Raw genomic sequence first — 17,346 nt, forward strand, 5'->3', positions numbered from 1 at the left:
CCTACAGCATCTTATCCTTAAAGGATTGGCTCTATGCAGGCTCCTGGGATAGAGGCTAACTAAACGAAGGCTGGGCTGAAGGAAAACTAGACCGCTAAAAACCAGGTGCATAACCGCCTTGCCTGGGTGGGTTCTGAGAAAGTACAGAGGGATGTTGTGGATTCCTTAACGAGAAATTGGGATGGTTTTGTCAACCCGAGTTATAAGTACTGGAATATGGGTTGGGCATGGGTTTAGCAAAACCTTGCGGCATCTGAGCTTGCTCCTTGACAAACTCAGGGTATTGTGGCACCGCGGGGCAGTCAAACACATGATGTGTTGGGCTAGCACATAACGCACACAACTGTACGACTGGTGAGGGATTTGACAACAACTGATCCAATTTCTGGGTCAACATGTCAACCTTGTTTTGCAACTCAAGGTATGTCCCGATCTCATAAATGTTAGCCTTTTTCGCTCCATTTTGTGCAAATGTAGCCTTCTCAGATTATGAGGCCAAAGCATGGTGCATCAAATTCTCGCTCAGGGTCTCAAATAGGGCTCATGCCTTATCCTCACTCTTCAGCATGAAAGTGCTTCCACAGGCTGCATAAATCATCTGACCATTCTTCTCGGTCAGCCTATCGTAAAAGTATTGCACCAGTTGCAAATGGGGCACCTCGTGGTGGGGACACTTTTGGAGAAGATCTTTCATCCTCTCTCACGTCTCATGAAAATATTCTCCCTCAATCTGTGAAAAGTTGATGATGACTTTTCGAAATTGGTTTGTCTTACCAATTAGAAAGTATTTCTTGATAAACTCTTTTTGCATCCATTCTCAAGTGGTAATTTGAGCTGTATCTAAGGCCTTCAACCAGTGCTTCACTTTGTCCTTGAGGGAGAACAAAAATAACGTCAACCTTAATGCATCATCCCCAAAATTATTGATTCGCACTGTAGAGCAGATCTCGAGGAACTGATCGATATGATGGTAGGGGTCTTCGTTGTTAAGGTCGTAAAAAGAATGTAGCATTTAAATTATACTGGCCTTGATCTCAAACTGATTGGATCCTACAACGGGCCTAGCGATGCAGGAGGTGGGAGTATATTCAGTGGAAATGAAATACTCCCGGAGGGGACGGGTCAACTGTTGATCCTCAGACATGGGGCCAGATCGACGGGTTGTCCTAATGATAGACTCGGGGTCCTCTACTAACTCACCAAGCTCAGTGTCAAAAGAGTGTCGCCCTTGTATACACCTGAGGGTAGACTGGTATAGCAACCATCCTAAAGAAAGGTGTTCTGCCTAAATCTAGCATGCACACGTGATCAACCACACAAATCATGAAGCAAAAATAACAGAAATAAATAAAGCAGGAAACACTTACCACTCACTTGCACCCAAACAGATATTTTGCAGAAAGCACACTATGTACACGGTATCAATCATGCACAGTCACCTACTAAGGGGTAACCTACTAGGTAGGTTGTGCAGGAAAAGTAACTAGTCTCTAGGGCTTGCAAGCAACGTGGTTCTAAAACTCCTAAGTACTGAAATAAATTAACAATCATAAGTACTAAGCAAGAAAACAAATTGCCAGCCATAAATAAGTAACAAAAAAAAGGAAACTAACAATCCTAAGTAAAACGACAATACACAATGGGCAACAAAATAAATACTCGTATTTCTATCACCATTCATTGGCAACGGCATCAAAATTTTGGTGTAAATTTTATAAAATAAATGTTTAAATGGTATTTTTGATGAAAATGGTTTATGCAAGCCAGACACCAAATACTAAAAATTGGCTCGCATGAGTGGTGGAGTCTGGGTCGATCTCAGGGAAAAGGAGAAACACTTTGTATTCCACACAAATCTACTTTTTATTGCCTTGGAAAATAAAAGAATTAATTAATTAAATAAATAAGAGTGCAGCCCTCTATGAAGGGCTTAAACAAATAATAAATAATTAAATGGCTTTATTACAAACCCAATGAATTAAATAAATAAAATAAATCCTAAGCTAAAAAATAAAAAAAAAGGGTCTTCAGTGCTTGAGCTTCTAGTCCCTTTTGATCTCTGATTTTATCTCTTCTTCTATGCTTTTGAGGGATCTCTGAGGAGCTCAAAGGACCTTTTGGAGACCTCGGAGGGTTATTCTGGGGTATTTTTGAGGGCTCACCTCACGTCCAAATGCTTCCCTACAAAAACACAAATACGAAACAAAACGAAAACAAACAAAACTAGACAAAAATTCAAGGTTAGTTTTATGAAAAAACAAGAAAAAAATAATAATCTAACAACCTAATCTAACACACTATAACAAACTTTGTAACAACCAACTAACTAAATAACAAACTTAATACCAAACTAACTACGTGGAACAAATACTAACTAATTCAAAATGAATAACTAAAACAAACTAACTAATTTTAATTCAAGAAAACAAGAACTAATAAAAACATACGAACTAACTTCTAACTAAACCAAATCATAACTAAACTAACGAGTTATGCAACACTAACTTAACAATTAACTATGAAAAATGTTAAAACTAATTAACTACCCGAAATTGTCACAAAATAAATTTTAATCAAAACTAAGTAATCTAAAGCAAAATAATTAAAACGATTCTACTTAATTAATGATGCAACATCAACAAACCACAAAAATGTGAAACAGTCTACTCCTAACTACCGAATGGGTTAATGAAAACAAAAAATGTTCTAAACTAACTAAAAGACTTAAAACAAATTTTATTAAATCATTGATGAAACTAGATCAAACAATGTTGGCTGAAAGGATTGCTCTGCGTTAATCATGTTGGAACGTGATTAACGCTGGCAATGGTTGGTTCACGCAATATGCTAGAAAAAAAATAAATATGCATGCTGAGCCAAAAAGTTTTCATGATCAATCGGTCACGATGATCAGATTATGCGTGCTCAGCAAATTTGTAAATTGAATCTCGTGGTTTGCAAATCATGCTAATCAGCAGATGATGCTATTTTCTGAAATAGTTAACGCAAATAACGACTTGCGTGAAGTAAGAGCTTCATGCAGATCGATTAACACACAGATCTCGCAAATCAATGCTCTGGCCTTCAAAAAGTTATAAACTACATTGCGTCTTCTACGAAAATAGAAACAAAAAAAAATCTATGGTCACTATATTTCTAATCTATTATGCCAAAAATGAGAATATGAAATCAACTATCTGAAATGAAGTACTATTGCTGAAAATAAAATATGATGCATGCTCTAAATCTAAATGACCTATGAATTAAATAAAGATATGGGAGGGAAGAAATGAACCTTGCAGCCGCTTTCGACAAAGAGGTTGAGAAAAAGAGTGGTCTTTCATTGCAATCACACGTGTGCCACCGTCTTTGATGACGAGGATACCAGAAACCGACGATGACGGGGTAAGAATAGAAGAAGGAAGAAAAGGGAGAGGAGACTATTGGAGAAGAAAGAGAGGAGAAAGAATAGAGAGAAGAGGTAGAGGAGAGTGAGAGGGGCGTGGATCTCAAGAGGGGAAAGACGTCTCCTTCTTCTCAAAAGCACCTATTTATAATTAGAAGTTAGGGTTAATTAGGTTTTGTTGAAAAAAATTCAAAAAAATTCCAAGGATTTTGCAAATATTTCAAAAGACTTCATTTTCTAAAAATATTTTGTAAAAATCTATTCAATTCTACAAAAAAAAGGCTAAAAGAGAACTCAAATTTGCTCCAATTACGATTTGATAAAAATCAATAAAACCCTTAGCAAACAAGCATTTTTAAATATTTATTGCACGTACTCATGCATATAAATATATATAAAATTATGCATGATCAGAGTCCTCCCGCCCTAAGAGACGTGCATGGCAGTTGGGAGGAGATAAGGATAAGCCATATGGTTTATCCACGCATTCGGTGCAACAGACGATAAAGTGATTGTGTGTCCCATAGCAGATGACATTCCGTTTGTACCGTCCCATATCATATGGTGTTTCGTTCTGCCATCCTGTAACGGATGTCATTACAAAAAGTCATCATCTAGGTGGACGGAAAAATCTTCCTTGTCCGAGTGTGAGGGGTGCTTGATTCTTGCTTATCACCTACAAAGAACTTGTCTTAAGATGTTAGTAATTAGGCATCATAAATTTTTGTTGTATGCAACTATGCGTAAAATGAGCAAGTAAAAAAGCAATAAATAGGGTAAAATAAAACAGTAACTTGAAGCGTAAATTCTAACAAAAAGGGTCTGTAACTCAAGCACTTTTCATTGCACCAAGCAATGGCATTTTATTTCTTTATTTCTTTCTTTTGTTTATCGTGATGAAGTTCCCCACCAAAGCGAGTAATCATCGGGTATCGTCACCAACACCCAAACCCTTATGAAACCCGCCAATGAAAGACATGCATTGGCACATTCGATGGGTGATAAATGTGGAAGGAAGGAGTCAGCACCTTCTCCTCAAGTCTGCTAATTTGGGCGACCCGGGTGGGGATCTCATTTTCAAATAACAACAACAATCCGAAAAGGGGTTTGGTATAGTGGGATGGGGCCTAGGCCCCTAGAAAGGCAGTCTAGGTTCAAATCTCATGGGTGTCACCACTTGTGCAAGCCGAAGTGTGGCGACTTTCTTGGGGCAAGGGGTAACCCCCACATAGTTTTACGTTGTTAAGACAGTGATCATAAGTATGGCAGGCAAAGCCAGAACGGCTAGGTCTCGGTTCCCAAGAGTGGTTTCTTCGTGCAAATATAAAAAAAAATAACGGCAACAATAACAATAATATTTGGTTTTGGAAAAAATAATAATGATATCATTATGTTTCATGTATACAATTTATAAATGTTGGCAATTTATGATTGGGTTTTTTCTTACTAATGACCCCACATTATAGTATATAAACATCGGGAGAGTAGAGTGGCCCCATTGTGATGATCCAGACCTGTCACAGGTTTGATCTTATGGGGAATCGAACTCGTGATGTTCATGGCCTCTGGACATCCTGAAGCTTGCCACCTAACCAATGAGGTGGCTACCCCACCGGAGTGGCATTTTGTAGTTGAGCATACCATATGAAACTGTGTTCACATTATAAGCAAAGGCTCTGCGTCATGCAGCACCGGTGACAGAATGGACACTACGCTCATGATGGGTGATTGTCAGCGGCGGCACCGATGCATAAAAATAATGCCCTCAATGAAATTTATGGTCAAAGGGATTTACTATGATCCACCAAATGCAACTACGTGGAACCTGCAGGGAGATTTGTATTCCAAAATCTGTTGCAAAATCCAGCTGCTTATCTGGCCGAATCTGCTAAATATGCCTGCCCAAAATTGGTTTCTTAATTCTTGGTGTGTCTGTTCTTCTCTCTCTCTCTCTCTCTGTCTCTCTCTCACACACACACAGTTGAGGAATCGTCTAATGCGATTCAATTAAGGGAATAAAGTATATAAATACAAATGGCTACAAAAGATATCCCTTATTTAAAGGGATCGACTACTTAAATCAAGCAAGCATATCCTTGTGATGATTTTCGCTATATCGTTTTCATAAAACCGTAGGAAACTACTTGAAAAGAGCCTTTCAAATGGCAACCTGTACTGGTAATTGACCATCTCTCTCTCTCTCTCTCTCTCTCTCTCTCTCTCTCTCTCTCCATGTGCACTGCTAATAAATTTTAAAGTAATTAACGTATAGACACCTAACATGTGGCAAATTTATACCATCCCACGTGGTCACAAGGGTCCTGCGCCAAACTGAAGGCTCAAGATCAAATCCCGCTGGCGCATTGGGGTTGCTGTTGCTTTATCACATTTGGGGCACTTAAGGCTGGGTGGTCATGTGCTTAACACTAAGTTTTACCTTCGGGGAAGGCGAGCCAGTGATCGGTGAGGGCTTTCCTCTGTCATCAAGAAAAAAAAAACATGTAGCAAATTTATGTTTTAGCCTCTCTTAGTTTTGTAATATTCAACATAAACGCTTACCCTTTTTAAGAAATTGCTCAGAGGATTGCTTGAGTTGCTTTTTATATCACCTGACTCTATTTGACTCTTTAAAATAACCCTTTTAAATTTTCCTTCTCTTTAAATTATTGAATGTCACTTGGTTGGAATCCTCATGTTTGTAGCCACATTTAAAAACGCAAGCAAGTAATTTCATATGGTAAAAGTAACACAAGCGTCACCTAGGCAATTTCTTAAAAGGATAGGTGTTTCTATTATTTATTTTTATTTTATTTTTGGATAATCCAAGAGAAAAGCCCCATCACCGACCGCACCTTGGCTGGCCTCCGGTTGGTAAAACCCTTAAGGTCACTCCTGCCCACCGAGGAGTACACCTAACTTCGACCTTGTGGCAAGTGATGCCGCCCGTGGGTTTCGAACTTGCGAGTTTTTATAATATATTTGGATAAACTGAACTTGCGAGTTTTTAAAAAAAATTTAGGGGCCCATTGTTTAGGTAATTTATATAAATATTTTATACATTTTTATTTAATATAATATAAATATTTGAAATATTATATTTGTTTAATGTGAATGCAAATTTTATTGTTATTTTGATTCTTTAAAAAAAAAATCGAAGGCGCTGCCCCCGAACTACTAGGGCCCTTTTTTTCCCTCGGCCTCTGGCCCCATAAAACATAGGTACGGCTCTGCATATTTGGATAAACTGAACTGATAATTAAACACAAACCTAACATAGCATTAGGCGCCCATATGTAGATTACCCTTCTTAATCTCTACCAAACTTTTAATTGCCGACATTTTTGTTACTTAAAATCATATTTAACCTCTGAAAATAACTTCGATGGTTGATGGGAATATGCAAATAGGCTAAAGAGGGCACCATCAGACAGCTGTGAAAAGATCAGGTACAATATGATTGCACAAATATTTGTACATTAAGTACCTGATTACCCTCCATCATGAGACAGGGCCTGTCAGGTGTGGGACCCAAGACCTGATGGACGGCGATCGGGTGCTTAATGTACATTTTTTGTGCAATCATATTGCACCCGATCCCGGACTCCAGACAGCTTAGCTGGTGCCTACGCAGCAATCTTGGACCCACAGAGGATCATAGGCAGTGCCTCTATTTTCTGACTCTGTGACGTCGACGTGCTGCACAGTGCCAACTGTCTTTCAGTTTGCATATTGCACACAGAGAGAAAGCAAGTAAGCCAATCTTGATAATCAATTTCTGATGAATAATGACTTGTTCGTTAGGAGGGCCTACACCAAGGATTGATGTAACTTCTCCTTTGTGTATTGCTGGTATGACAGCACAGTAGGGAGCACACACACACACAGAAAAGGGATGCCTTATGTAAACCACCTTGTCTAATATTAATCCAAGTTTAATTGGTCTAGCTAGTTATATATTAAGAAAATTATCAAAGGAGTATAAGAAGCAATGCATGAAGCTTGAAGCTAAAAGTTAGTTTAGTGATTAATCAGGAACGGGCTTAATGTGTGAAGCATAAAATGTTATGTTAGGACCGATGTTGTCAGTATCTGTATCGGCCCTGTATCGTTTGGCCAACAATTTATGTGAATCGGCCCCGATACGGATACTCAAGTGAATCAATCTGGGCAAAAAATAATTAAAATATATTGTGTATCAATCAGAATATAACACGTCTTAAAGTTATTAAAATAATATTAAAGAATCCATATTCAGAAAAAACATGTCAGAGTCAGATCGAGTATCCGACCATATCTGATATTTTTGAAGAGCCACCCCATCTCCCAAAGTTGGCATGAGGAAGCGTATAAGAAGTAACAATAGTGTATAGTCAAAGTGACATTATAAAAGATGAATTAAATCTATGATTTTAGTTAAAATGCAGCTTTTAAGTCTTTTTGCTGGAAACACACATTATATATATATATATATATATTCTACATATTTATCTTTTAAATAAAATACAATTCTTTTAACATAAAAAATCAATTTTCAATAAGTGAAAATTTATATTAAAAGAAACAAAGTTCGAATTCTTTGAAAAGCAAGCCTCCCAAAGAGATCTGGAAGCATGAAAGTAGGTATTAACCTGCAATTTAACCCTTGGTTTTAAAGCTAGGAAAAGAAAACTTTTTTTTTTAAAGAGAGAGAGAGAGAAAGAGAGAAAAGAAGAAAAATTTCATGCATTCAAGATTCAGGGAGATAAGGGTCTATTATTAGACTCTTCTATATATAATATTTACAAGACAAATGACAGCATGAAAACCATGCTAGTTTCTGGATGTACTCCCTTAGTCTAGCCTGGAATATCTAACGGTTTATTTCACAGGCTTCTTTCAAGGACCACAAATTTTGCAGAAATGTGGGTCCCCATGTAGTTGATCCCAGATGTATCACTGACCCTGATGTAGGTCTTTGAGAGAAAGTTCAGGGTTTTCTTACCTTTATTGAGAAAGGTAGGGGAGAACAAGGAAAAGATTTTATAACCATGCCAATCATTTTTTCCTAACAAAAAACTACTGTGACAAAATAGTAGCATGAGTCATGAGAAATTCCCCTTAATTTAATGCAGTAATAAGTTTGATGTGAAGAAAATATATGAATAACTACCTATAGAGTGAGATACAGAGATTGTACGAATTAAACGGCTAAGGTACATAATTTTCTAAAGGCTAACCTAAAAAAATGGTTTCTTACAGCTACCAACTAGATTGTACATGCCAACAACGCCTAAATAAAATCCTTGAAATAAACAACCATGATATTTACACAAAATACCCTAAATGCCCTCTCCTTGCCACCACCTGCCTTCAAATGATTGGCTGCCTTGCTGACAGAGAGAAAAGGACAGAAAGGCCCTTGTGGGTTTGTCCAAAACCTGCCTGAGCTGTGGAACGGTGGAAGGAATGGCCATCTGCAATTAATTTTTTGAATTTTGGCTTTATATAAACCAAAAATAGAGTTTTCAGATATCAGGATCAGAATTATTGGTTGGGAATGCAGCGTAAGATGGATAATAGCCAGGCTATAAGAAAAGTACGTACAGAGACAGAGAGATGTTGGGCAACGTTGGGCCCCAAGTGTCTATGGTCTATTAGGGCAGGAGTAGGGCTAGGGTTGCCTCTCTTGTGGGACCCACTGTGTCCCTACCCTGCCCACCCTGTTTTCCGGCAAAAGATGGGAAATAGGCATCCCTACTATACAGAGCTCTTGTTTGTTCCTATGTGTCCAAATTTGAGAGATGCAATCCAAGAAAACCATTCTCTATCTCTCAGCAATATTTATTTATAATTTATTGGGCATCTCTTCCTCACTTTATATATTTTATACATATTTATATTTGTATACAAAGATAATGGTTGCTTTCTTTGTAGGTTTCAAACCCTCGGGTGAAAATCACTAATTTTTTCCAACCTGACCTTCTAGATATGATCTACATCTTTGGTTTAGCAGAGATTATAATTTATTGGGCTTCCACCTCATTTCTCCTGTATATGTGCTTAGGAGATGACTTGAGAACTACAAAAACAGACATTACTATGTGCAGTAGGATGGTGGCTAAGGACAGAAGGGATGTGGTGTAATGTTGCTAAGGTGAATTAAGTCATAGAGGCACGACACCTCATCTCAATTGTCAAGTTTTGTAATTCCATTGGATGGCAGAGATTCAAGTGAGATTTGTAAGGGCTCGAAGAGCTTGGTGTGGGCCCACTTCCAATCATGTCCTGTGGTTTTCTTGATCCAACGGTAGGTGCAGGATCATATTGTTAAACGTGCACGAAAGCCACATTTTGTGGATAGTGGGTATATATATATATATAAAGCGAGAGAGAGAGGAAAAGATAATAATAACATCCCTCCTCTCATACCTATTACCTAACCTCACCAATTCATGCCTAGTTGACCTAGTAACTAGACGGCGGTCCCATCGGCGCGGGCCTTGCAATCCCTATAAGGAGTCCTCTTCCCTTCCTATGTCTCTGTACTCCCCCACAACGCAATTTGTTTGTTGAGAGAGAGCAGCAGCAGCATTGCAAAAAAGGAAAAGGCACTACTGAGTACTGTCCGTCTCTCTCTAGGCAGTGTGTGAAAAACAGAGATGGGAGAGCTCATCTTCTTGTGGGTGGTGCTAGTTCTCATGGCTATGGGGCTGGGGATAGTGAAAACATGGGCATTTGTGTGGTGGAGGCCAAGAATGATAGAAACCCACTTTGAGAAGCAGGGTATAAGGGGTCCTCCCTACAGGCCCTTGATTGGCAACGTTAGGGAGATGGTGTCCCTGATGCTGCAGGCCTCCTCCCACCCCATGCCTCTCTCCCACAACATCTTGCCCAGGGTCCTCTCTTTCTACCACCACTGGAAGAAGATCTATGGTGCTCTCTCTCTCTCTCTCTCTCTCTCTCTCTCTCTCTCTCTCTCTCTCTCTCTCTCTGTACGTGGTCGTATCTTTTGTGTTTTTCCTGTTCTATTGGCTTGTCCCATTTTTCTTGGTTTCAAGTTTCAATGGGTAATAGCCTGTACTTTCCTGTTTCTCTCAATGTATCACTTGTCTTTTCTTGAGTCTGCTTGCTGCAGAGCTTTAATGGCCTCTCTCTCTCCACTTTGGCTTATTTACTCTGTTAGGGTTGCTAATTTGGAGAAGGAATGTTTGTTAATGGCTGCAGGCAGCACTTTTCTGATATGGTTCGGGCCAACACCGAGGCTCACAGTGGCCGATCCCGAGCTCATCCGAGAGATTTTCTTGTCCAAGTCTGAATTCTACGAGAAAAACGAGCCTCACCCTCTGGTTCGCCAACTCGAGGGACATGGTCTCGTGAGCCTCAAGGGAGAGAAATGGGCTCACCATCGAAGGATCATTGCCCCCACCTTCCACATGGAAAACTTGAAGGTCTCTCTCTCACTCTCTCCCCAACTCTAGACTCTGTTTCTGCTGAAAAACGCAAAGGCACCTACCTCAAACTTCGCCCTCTGCTTTCAGGTGCTGATTCCGGTGATCGGGCAAACGGTGGTGGAGACGGTCGGAAAATGGGAGGGAGAGGCGCTGGAATCCGTTTCCGGCGAAAAGGACATTGACGTCACGGAGTGTTTTCAGAGCATAACAGAAGATGTCATCGCCAGAACCTTGTTCGGACTTAGCTACGAGGACGGAAGGTCAGTCTTCAGACTCCAAACGCAGCAAATGCTCTTCGCTGCAGAAGGCTTCAACAAGGCCTGCGTACCCGGATACAGGTAATCATCAATCGACTGCTGCCTGTTCTGAGAACTAATAGATACGACAAGAAGCTGAACCAACGAAACATCATGGTGACACAGATTCCTGCCTACTAAGAAGAATGCACAAGCACGGAGACTGGACAGAGACGTAAGGAAATCTCTAACCGAGTTGATACAAAGGAGGCAAGCGAGAGCCAAAGCCGAGGAAAATGATGCAGGGCAAAACCGGGACTTGCTGGAGAGGATGATTGCAGCGAGCCAGCAGCCCGCGATACCATCGCCGAACAGCGACAGGCCGGGCAGCAACAGCAGAAGCCCCAGGGTGGCGCTCTCGGTGAAGGACATAGTGGAGGAGTGCAAGGCCTTCTTCTTCGCCGGGAAGCAGACGACGTCCAACCTGCTGACGTGGACGACGGTGCTGCTGGCCATGCACCCCGAGTGGCAGGAGGCGGCACGTGACGAGGTCATCCAACAATGCGGATCACGTGCCGTCCCCACCAGGGATTCCATCGCCAAGCTCAAGACGGTAAGCCCACCACCAGTCCCCTTCTCGTCTTTTTTTGGGCTGCCTGGCTGGACTGAACCAGTGGATTCAGTAATCCAAGCGATCTTCTGGTTCGAAATTGACACGGTTTCTTCCTTTTATAAAAAAAAAATGATAAAAACGTCTCGGACATAACATAAAACTTGCTATACTAAGGGAAGAAGAAATATTGAAATAGATAATCTTTCATGCTTTCTTGAAATTTCAATCTCCTTGAGCCTTCTTTTTACTCATTAGATCGAAAAGTAAAGGTGATTTTTTAATTATGTGTCACTTATTTGATTAGTGAATTTTGCATAGAGAAATTGCTATTTCAAATGCAGCTAGTTTCTTTTAAGAAGAGAAAAACGTTGTGCGTATTAACGATTTTGTGGTGGATCCCGTTTACTTTTTTTTTTTTAGTAAGGGCAGCATGGACATTTCACAAAGGTTTTGGGATGAGTACAAGCAAAGGGTTTCTTGGCTATTAAAAAAAAAAAGGTGTATTTTTACTATTTCTGAAATTGTAAGCCCGCCAGAGAAAAGCAGAGAGATCAAACCTCGGCTTGTTATCCTCCAGGCCCTCTTTCTTCTCTTCAAGTACGCATGGAACAGGACGATGGCTGGCTGCGGCAAGAGGGTGTTATGGTCATTTTCGTAAATAATTTAATTTAAAAAAATGTTAAAATTAATTTTGAGGTATTTAAAAGGAAATCCTATAGTTTTATTCCATTAAAATGACAATTAATTCTAACTTTTAGCAAAAATGTTTTTGGGGATCAAAATTTTGGTTATATTTATGGCCAAAATACCCTTGGCCCAAAGGCTGTCACGAGGGTCCAAACTCCAAAGGAAAGCACAAAACAACAAAAAAAAATTCCTCGTTTTTCTCGTGTTTTTAGCAAAGCAGGCGTTACATCATTTTCTGGCGTCTGAATTTACCAAAAAGTCCCTGAAACAATCTGAAAATGTCATTACCGTTAATCTTTGTCAATAATTTTGTGTCGGTCATGTTTTGGATGCAGGTCAGCATGATCCTGAACGAGTCGCTGAGGCTGTACCCACCGACCGTAGCGACGATACGCCGAGCCAGATCGGACGTGGTGCTCGGCACGTACCGGATACCGGCCGGCATGGAGCTCCTGATCCCGATACTTGCAGTCCATCATGACCCGAGACTCTGGGGCAGCGACGCAAGCGAGTTCAACCCGGGCCGGTTCGCCGACGGGGTCGCCCGGGCTGCCAAGCACCCAATGTCGTTCCTCCCCTTCGGACTCGGGCCGAGGACATGTATCGGACAGAACCTAGCCCTGCTCCAAACCAAGATTGTGCTCACTGTCATCCTCCAGCGCTTCTCCTTCAGACTGTCTCCTTCCTATAGGCACTCCCCTACCGTACTAATGCTGCTTTACCCACAACATGGTGCACCAATCTCGTTTAAGCCGTTGGATCCTCACCGGCGCCATCACCATCTAGATCATCTATATCTTGATCGATCCTTGTAGCATCTCTTGCTCCAGATGTTGCAAAAGTTCATGTCCTCTATTCTCGTGTATGTAATCAAATACCTACAATTTTTTGTATACCATTTTGTAACTTTTGCTAATCCTTAAAAAAAAAAAGTTGTCTTCTGCATTGATGAACTCCTGAACAGTTGAAGATGAAAGTTTTTTTTTTCTGTTTTTGGTCAATTAATTGATCTTGAGTTATTAGCAGTTAAAATGCAAGTAGTAAGAACTAGGAAAAGAGATACTATTAATTACTTAGAGAGAACGAATGAGAAGTGATTATAATTTGCAACATGATGGAAGTTATAGCTTATACATTACAATTGTTTAAGCAGGTGAAAATTAAGGATGGCAGTGGCTAGCCACGTTTGAATCATGGAGATGGAGGACATGAAACAGGGATGGAGGTTAAATCAAAACCCGTAAGGGTACGGAGGCCGGAATGGACTTAAACTTTTCCCCATCCCAATCCCATCTCCGTGATCCTCGCCCCGTCTCTGATCCAAGTGGACCGAGGGAAAACGGGCCACTGCCCCATCTCACCTCGTTTGGACCGGGGATGGAGGACATGAAACAGAGATGAAAGCGAAAATGAAAGGTAGGATTTTGAGACGGAGCAGGGGTGGAGACCTTGTCCCCCGGCTCGGGCCCGGTCCATCATATACCATTGGGATTCGAATCAAAACACAAGGTGACGGCACTAACTGATCCTGCCAGATAAGGAGAGCCCCATTGGTAAATGCAACCAAATTCATGATTACCTATTAGTAATAATTTTTAGGAAAGCCAAACGGGACCAAGTTCGCCAACTCCGTCGTATAAAACATGTTTGGTGCCAAGCAAAAACTTCATGTTCAATAGCTATGTTGTTTCTACTACCATGAGTATCACCCTACCGAAGTTTTTGAACTTGGTCGTATTATGCTCAACATATTAACTAAATGTTGATATAGTTCGAGAATTTGGTCATGTTTCTGATGGCTTCCAAATGTTCTCTTCACGTAATTGTAATGATTTCAGCTCCCAACATTGACATGGGACCAGGCTCATCGATAGTTGGGACCTCTCATGTCAGTTTTGTACCCTTCAAAAAATGGAAAGCTGGGTACCAGTCTCTCATATTACTTTATGGTGAAAGATTTTGTAGATCCCACTGCACATCTGATCCAGTGCTGGTTCAGGTCAGGCTCTGGACCAGTGTGACAAATATCAGTGATTTTTCTTTTTTCAAAAAAACGTGAAAAAAAATGATATTTTGCCCACCCAATGCAAACAAAAATATTGGCAGAATTATATTTTTTTCTGAATTATTCTTTATTGGATTTTTTTTTTAGTTAATTGTATTAGTGATATTTTGCTGATGCAAATGCAAGGAAATTTAAAAAATTCAATTTCTCATGAGAAAAAATGGGTTGGTGATATTTTCCCATTTTAAACTTTTTCCACTGTGGTCTAGAAGCAATAATGGATTTGGATCGGGTACAAAAAATGTCCATATCCAATATATCTGGATAAGAAATAACTTTAATTTGTACAACCTTCGATTAATAGCAGTTTCTAATGATCCACCAGAGAGAGAGAGAGAAAGGGTATTTGTATAATTTTATCTTAGACTTATGATTCAACTACACTTTAAATCTTTGTTTCTGGTAGACTTTTTGTAGGGCATTTCTCTTTTGTATTTTGCATCTTCATCAATAAAAGAAATAGGCGCTGTGTTGTCGTGGACATAGACAATTCTTATTTTCCTGTGGTGGTTTTTTCTCTTTTTTGTACTTGTTTTTTTTATCCATCGATAGGTCAAAGGACCGTTTCCGACCAGGATGCTTCATTGAGCCAATTAGATTGATGGTCAACCGACTGTGGACCCAAATCCAGATAAATGTATGGGGGCTAATTCAAGTTCAACAAAGTTCTTTACTTGTTTTATAAGAAAACATGAGCTGGATAGAGGTAAGTGTAGGATCCAGCTCCCTTATAAAAGACGTCTAATCCAATTCAGGATCCATTCTGGAGGCCCAGCTCAAACTCTCTAATGAAAGACAAGAATTGAAGTATAATAAAACTTAATTAGCTGAAATCTAACTTGGGTTTGGTGGACTAGACGTATTAAGGTTTTTTTTAGTAGCTAAGTTTAATTAAAACAAACTTAGTTATACCAGACAAATTCCATCTACCAACACAACAAGAAAAATGTGAATTAGCGGCGGACGTTATCCATCGCTAAGCCATCGCTAAATATGTTAGCGACGGATAGCGTCTGTCGCATAACCTTGACCGCTAAACTGCGGCAGAATTTATTTGTCGCCAATCCATCGCTAAGTAGTGATGGATTAGCGGTGGATCATGTCCGTCGGCAATCTGTCGCTAAATAGAGACTTATTTGTTTATGCGATGAAATTTAATTCGTTACTACTCTTTAACGAGAGATATGTATCTGTCGCTAATGGTCGTCGTCAATTTGGTGACGGCCATTAGCGACAGCTTAAATTCCGTCACAAACCAACGACTGCTTTAAATTGACGACGAAATAGCGATAGATAATATTCGTTGCTAATTTTTAAAAAAAAAAAAAAAATTTAAATGTTCTGAAACACGAGAAAAATTTCTCGTTATACAATTCATATAACCTGCTTATAAAAAATAAAGTACACATAAAAAATTTAACACAAGTTCTAAGTTAAACAAACTTTAACAACTAAATACAATCCTTATCAAGTTATAATTAGTTACAAGTACGTCAAACAAATTAAACAAATGAATCTAATCCTCGCCAAGATTTTGGGCATCATCATCTTCATTTTCTCGATCTGCACCTCCCTCCATGCCTCCATCAGCTCCTTTACGCTGATCATCTCCAGCATCCTACAAGAGAACCAAAATGTTAGTATTTATAAACAAAACATAATAAAATAAATTATATGTAATACACCTAATCTAATGCAACAAAGTAAATGGCTGAATGACACATAGACTAACAATAAACTGAAGGACATTAACAGAATTCAAATATGTGTTCTAAGACTCAAAAAAAAATTATAGTGATTCAATCATGCAGATATGTGTTCTAAGGTTGTCAAAGAATGCCACAGTGATTCACGCATACATATATGGCTTATAAGGTTGTCAAATAAATGTGTTACGTATCACAATCATGCATATATGTGTTACAAGGTAATCAAAAAACTTCCATAGTGATGAAATCATGCTTATATGTATTCTAATATTGTCAAAAACTTTCGTAGTGATTCAATCATGCTCATATGTGTTCTAAAGCAGTAAAAAAACTTTCATATTGATTCAATCATGTATAAATTTGTTCTAAGAAAAATTTTATAGTAATTCAATCATGCATATGTGTGTTCTAAGGCAGTAAAACAATTTCATAGTGATGAAAGCATGCATATATGTGTTCTAAGGTTGTCAAAAAACTTTCGTAGCGATTCAATCATGCATATATGTGTTCTAAGGTTGTCAAAAAACTTTCATATTGATTCAATCATGCATATATGTGTGCTAAAATTGTCAAACAACTTTCATATTGATTCAATCATGCATATATGTGTTATAAGGCAGTCAGAAAACTTTCATATATGATAATATCATGCTCATATATGTTATAAGGCAATCAAAAAACTTTATATGTGATTCAATCATGCGTATCATGAGCTAAGGCAGTCAAAAAATTTTATAGTGATTCAATCATGCATATGTGTTATAAGCATTAAAAAACTTTCATATATGCTAATATCAGGCTCATATGTGTTCTAAGGCTGTCATAGTGATAAAAGCATGCTTGTATGTGTTATAAGGTTATCGAAAAACTTTTATAGTGATTAAATCATGCATATATGTGTTATAAGGCACTAAGAAAATTTTGTAGTGATGAAATCATGCATATATGTGTTGTAAGGTTATAAAAAAACTTTCATAGTGATTCAATCATGCATATATATGTTATAAGGGTGTCATAAAAATTGTATAGTGAATCAATCATGCATATATGTGTTATAAGGTGTCAAAAAAATCATAGTGAGGCAATCATGCATATATGTATTTAATCATGCATATACTAGCTTGAAATCTAACGACATGAAACAAATGACATGAATCTATATACCTGACGGGCACCAGAGCTCATGTTGAATGCAGACGA

At 39.0% G+C, this 17,346-nt stretch overlaps 1 protein-coding gene and 1 non-coding gene across 2 annotated transcripts; both read left to right on the plus strand.

The window, feature by feature from the left end:
* Positions 1–656: 656 nt before the first annotated feature.
* Positions 657–762, plus strand: LOC149815110 (small nucleolar RNA R71). Its single transcript, XR_016428188.1, has one exon. It is a non-coding gene; the product is annotated as a small nucleolar RNA R71 (small nucleolar RNA).
* Positions 763–9,926: 9,164 nt separating this feature from the next.
* Positions 9,927–13,317, plus strand: LOC149815111 (cytochrome P450 734A1-like). The gene is made up of 5 exons (XM_089989232.1): positions 9,927–10,318; positions 10,610–10,833; positions 10,924–11,174; positions 11,259–11,685; positions 12,708–13,317. Exons 1-5 carry the CDS (start codon positions 10,045–10,047, stop codon positions 13,185–13,187), a joined length of 1,656 nt encoding a protein of 551 aa, XP_089845358.1. The 5' UTR covers positions 9,927–10,044; the 3' UTR covers positions 13,188–13,317.
* Positions 13,318–17,346: the final 4,029 nt, after the last annotated feature.

The sequence above is a fragment of the Nuphar pumila genome, chromosome 15 (genome assembly GCF_984573655.1).
Source record: "Nuphar pumila chromosome 15, dmNupPumi1.hap1.1, whole genome shotgun sequence".
NCBI classification, from domain to species: Eukaryota; Viridiplantae; Streptophyta; class Magnoliopsida; order Nymphaeales; family Nymphaeaceae; genus Nuphar; species Nuphar pumila.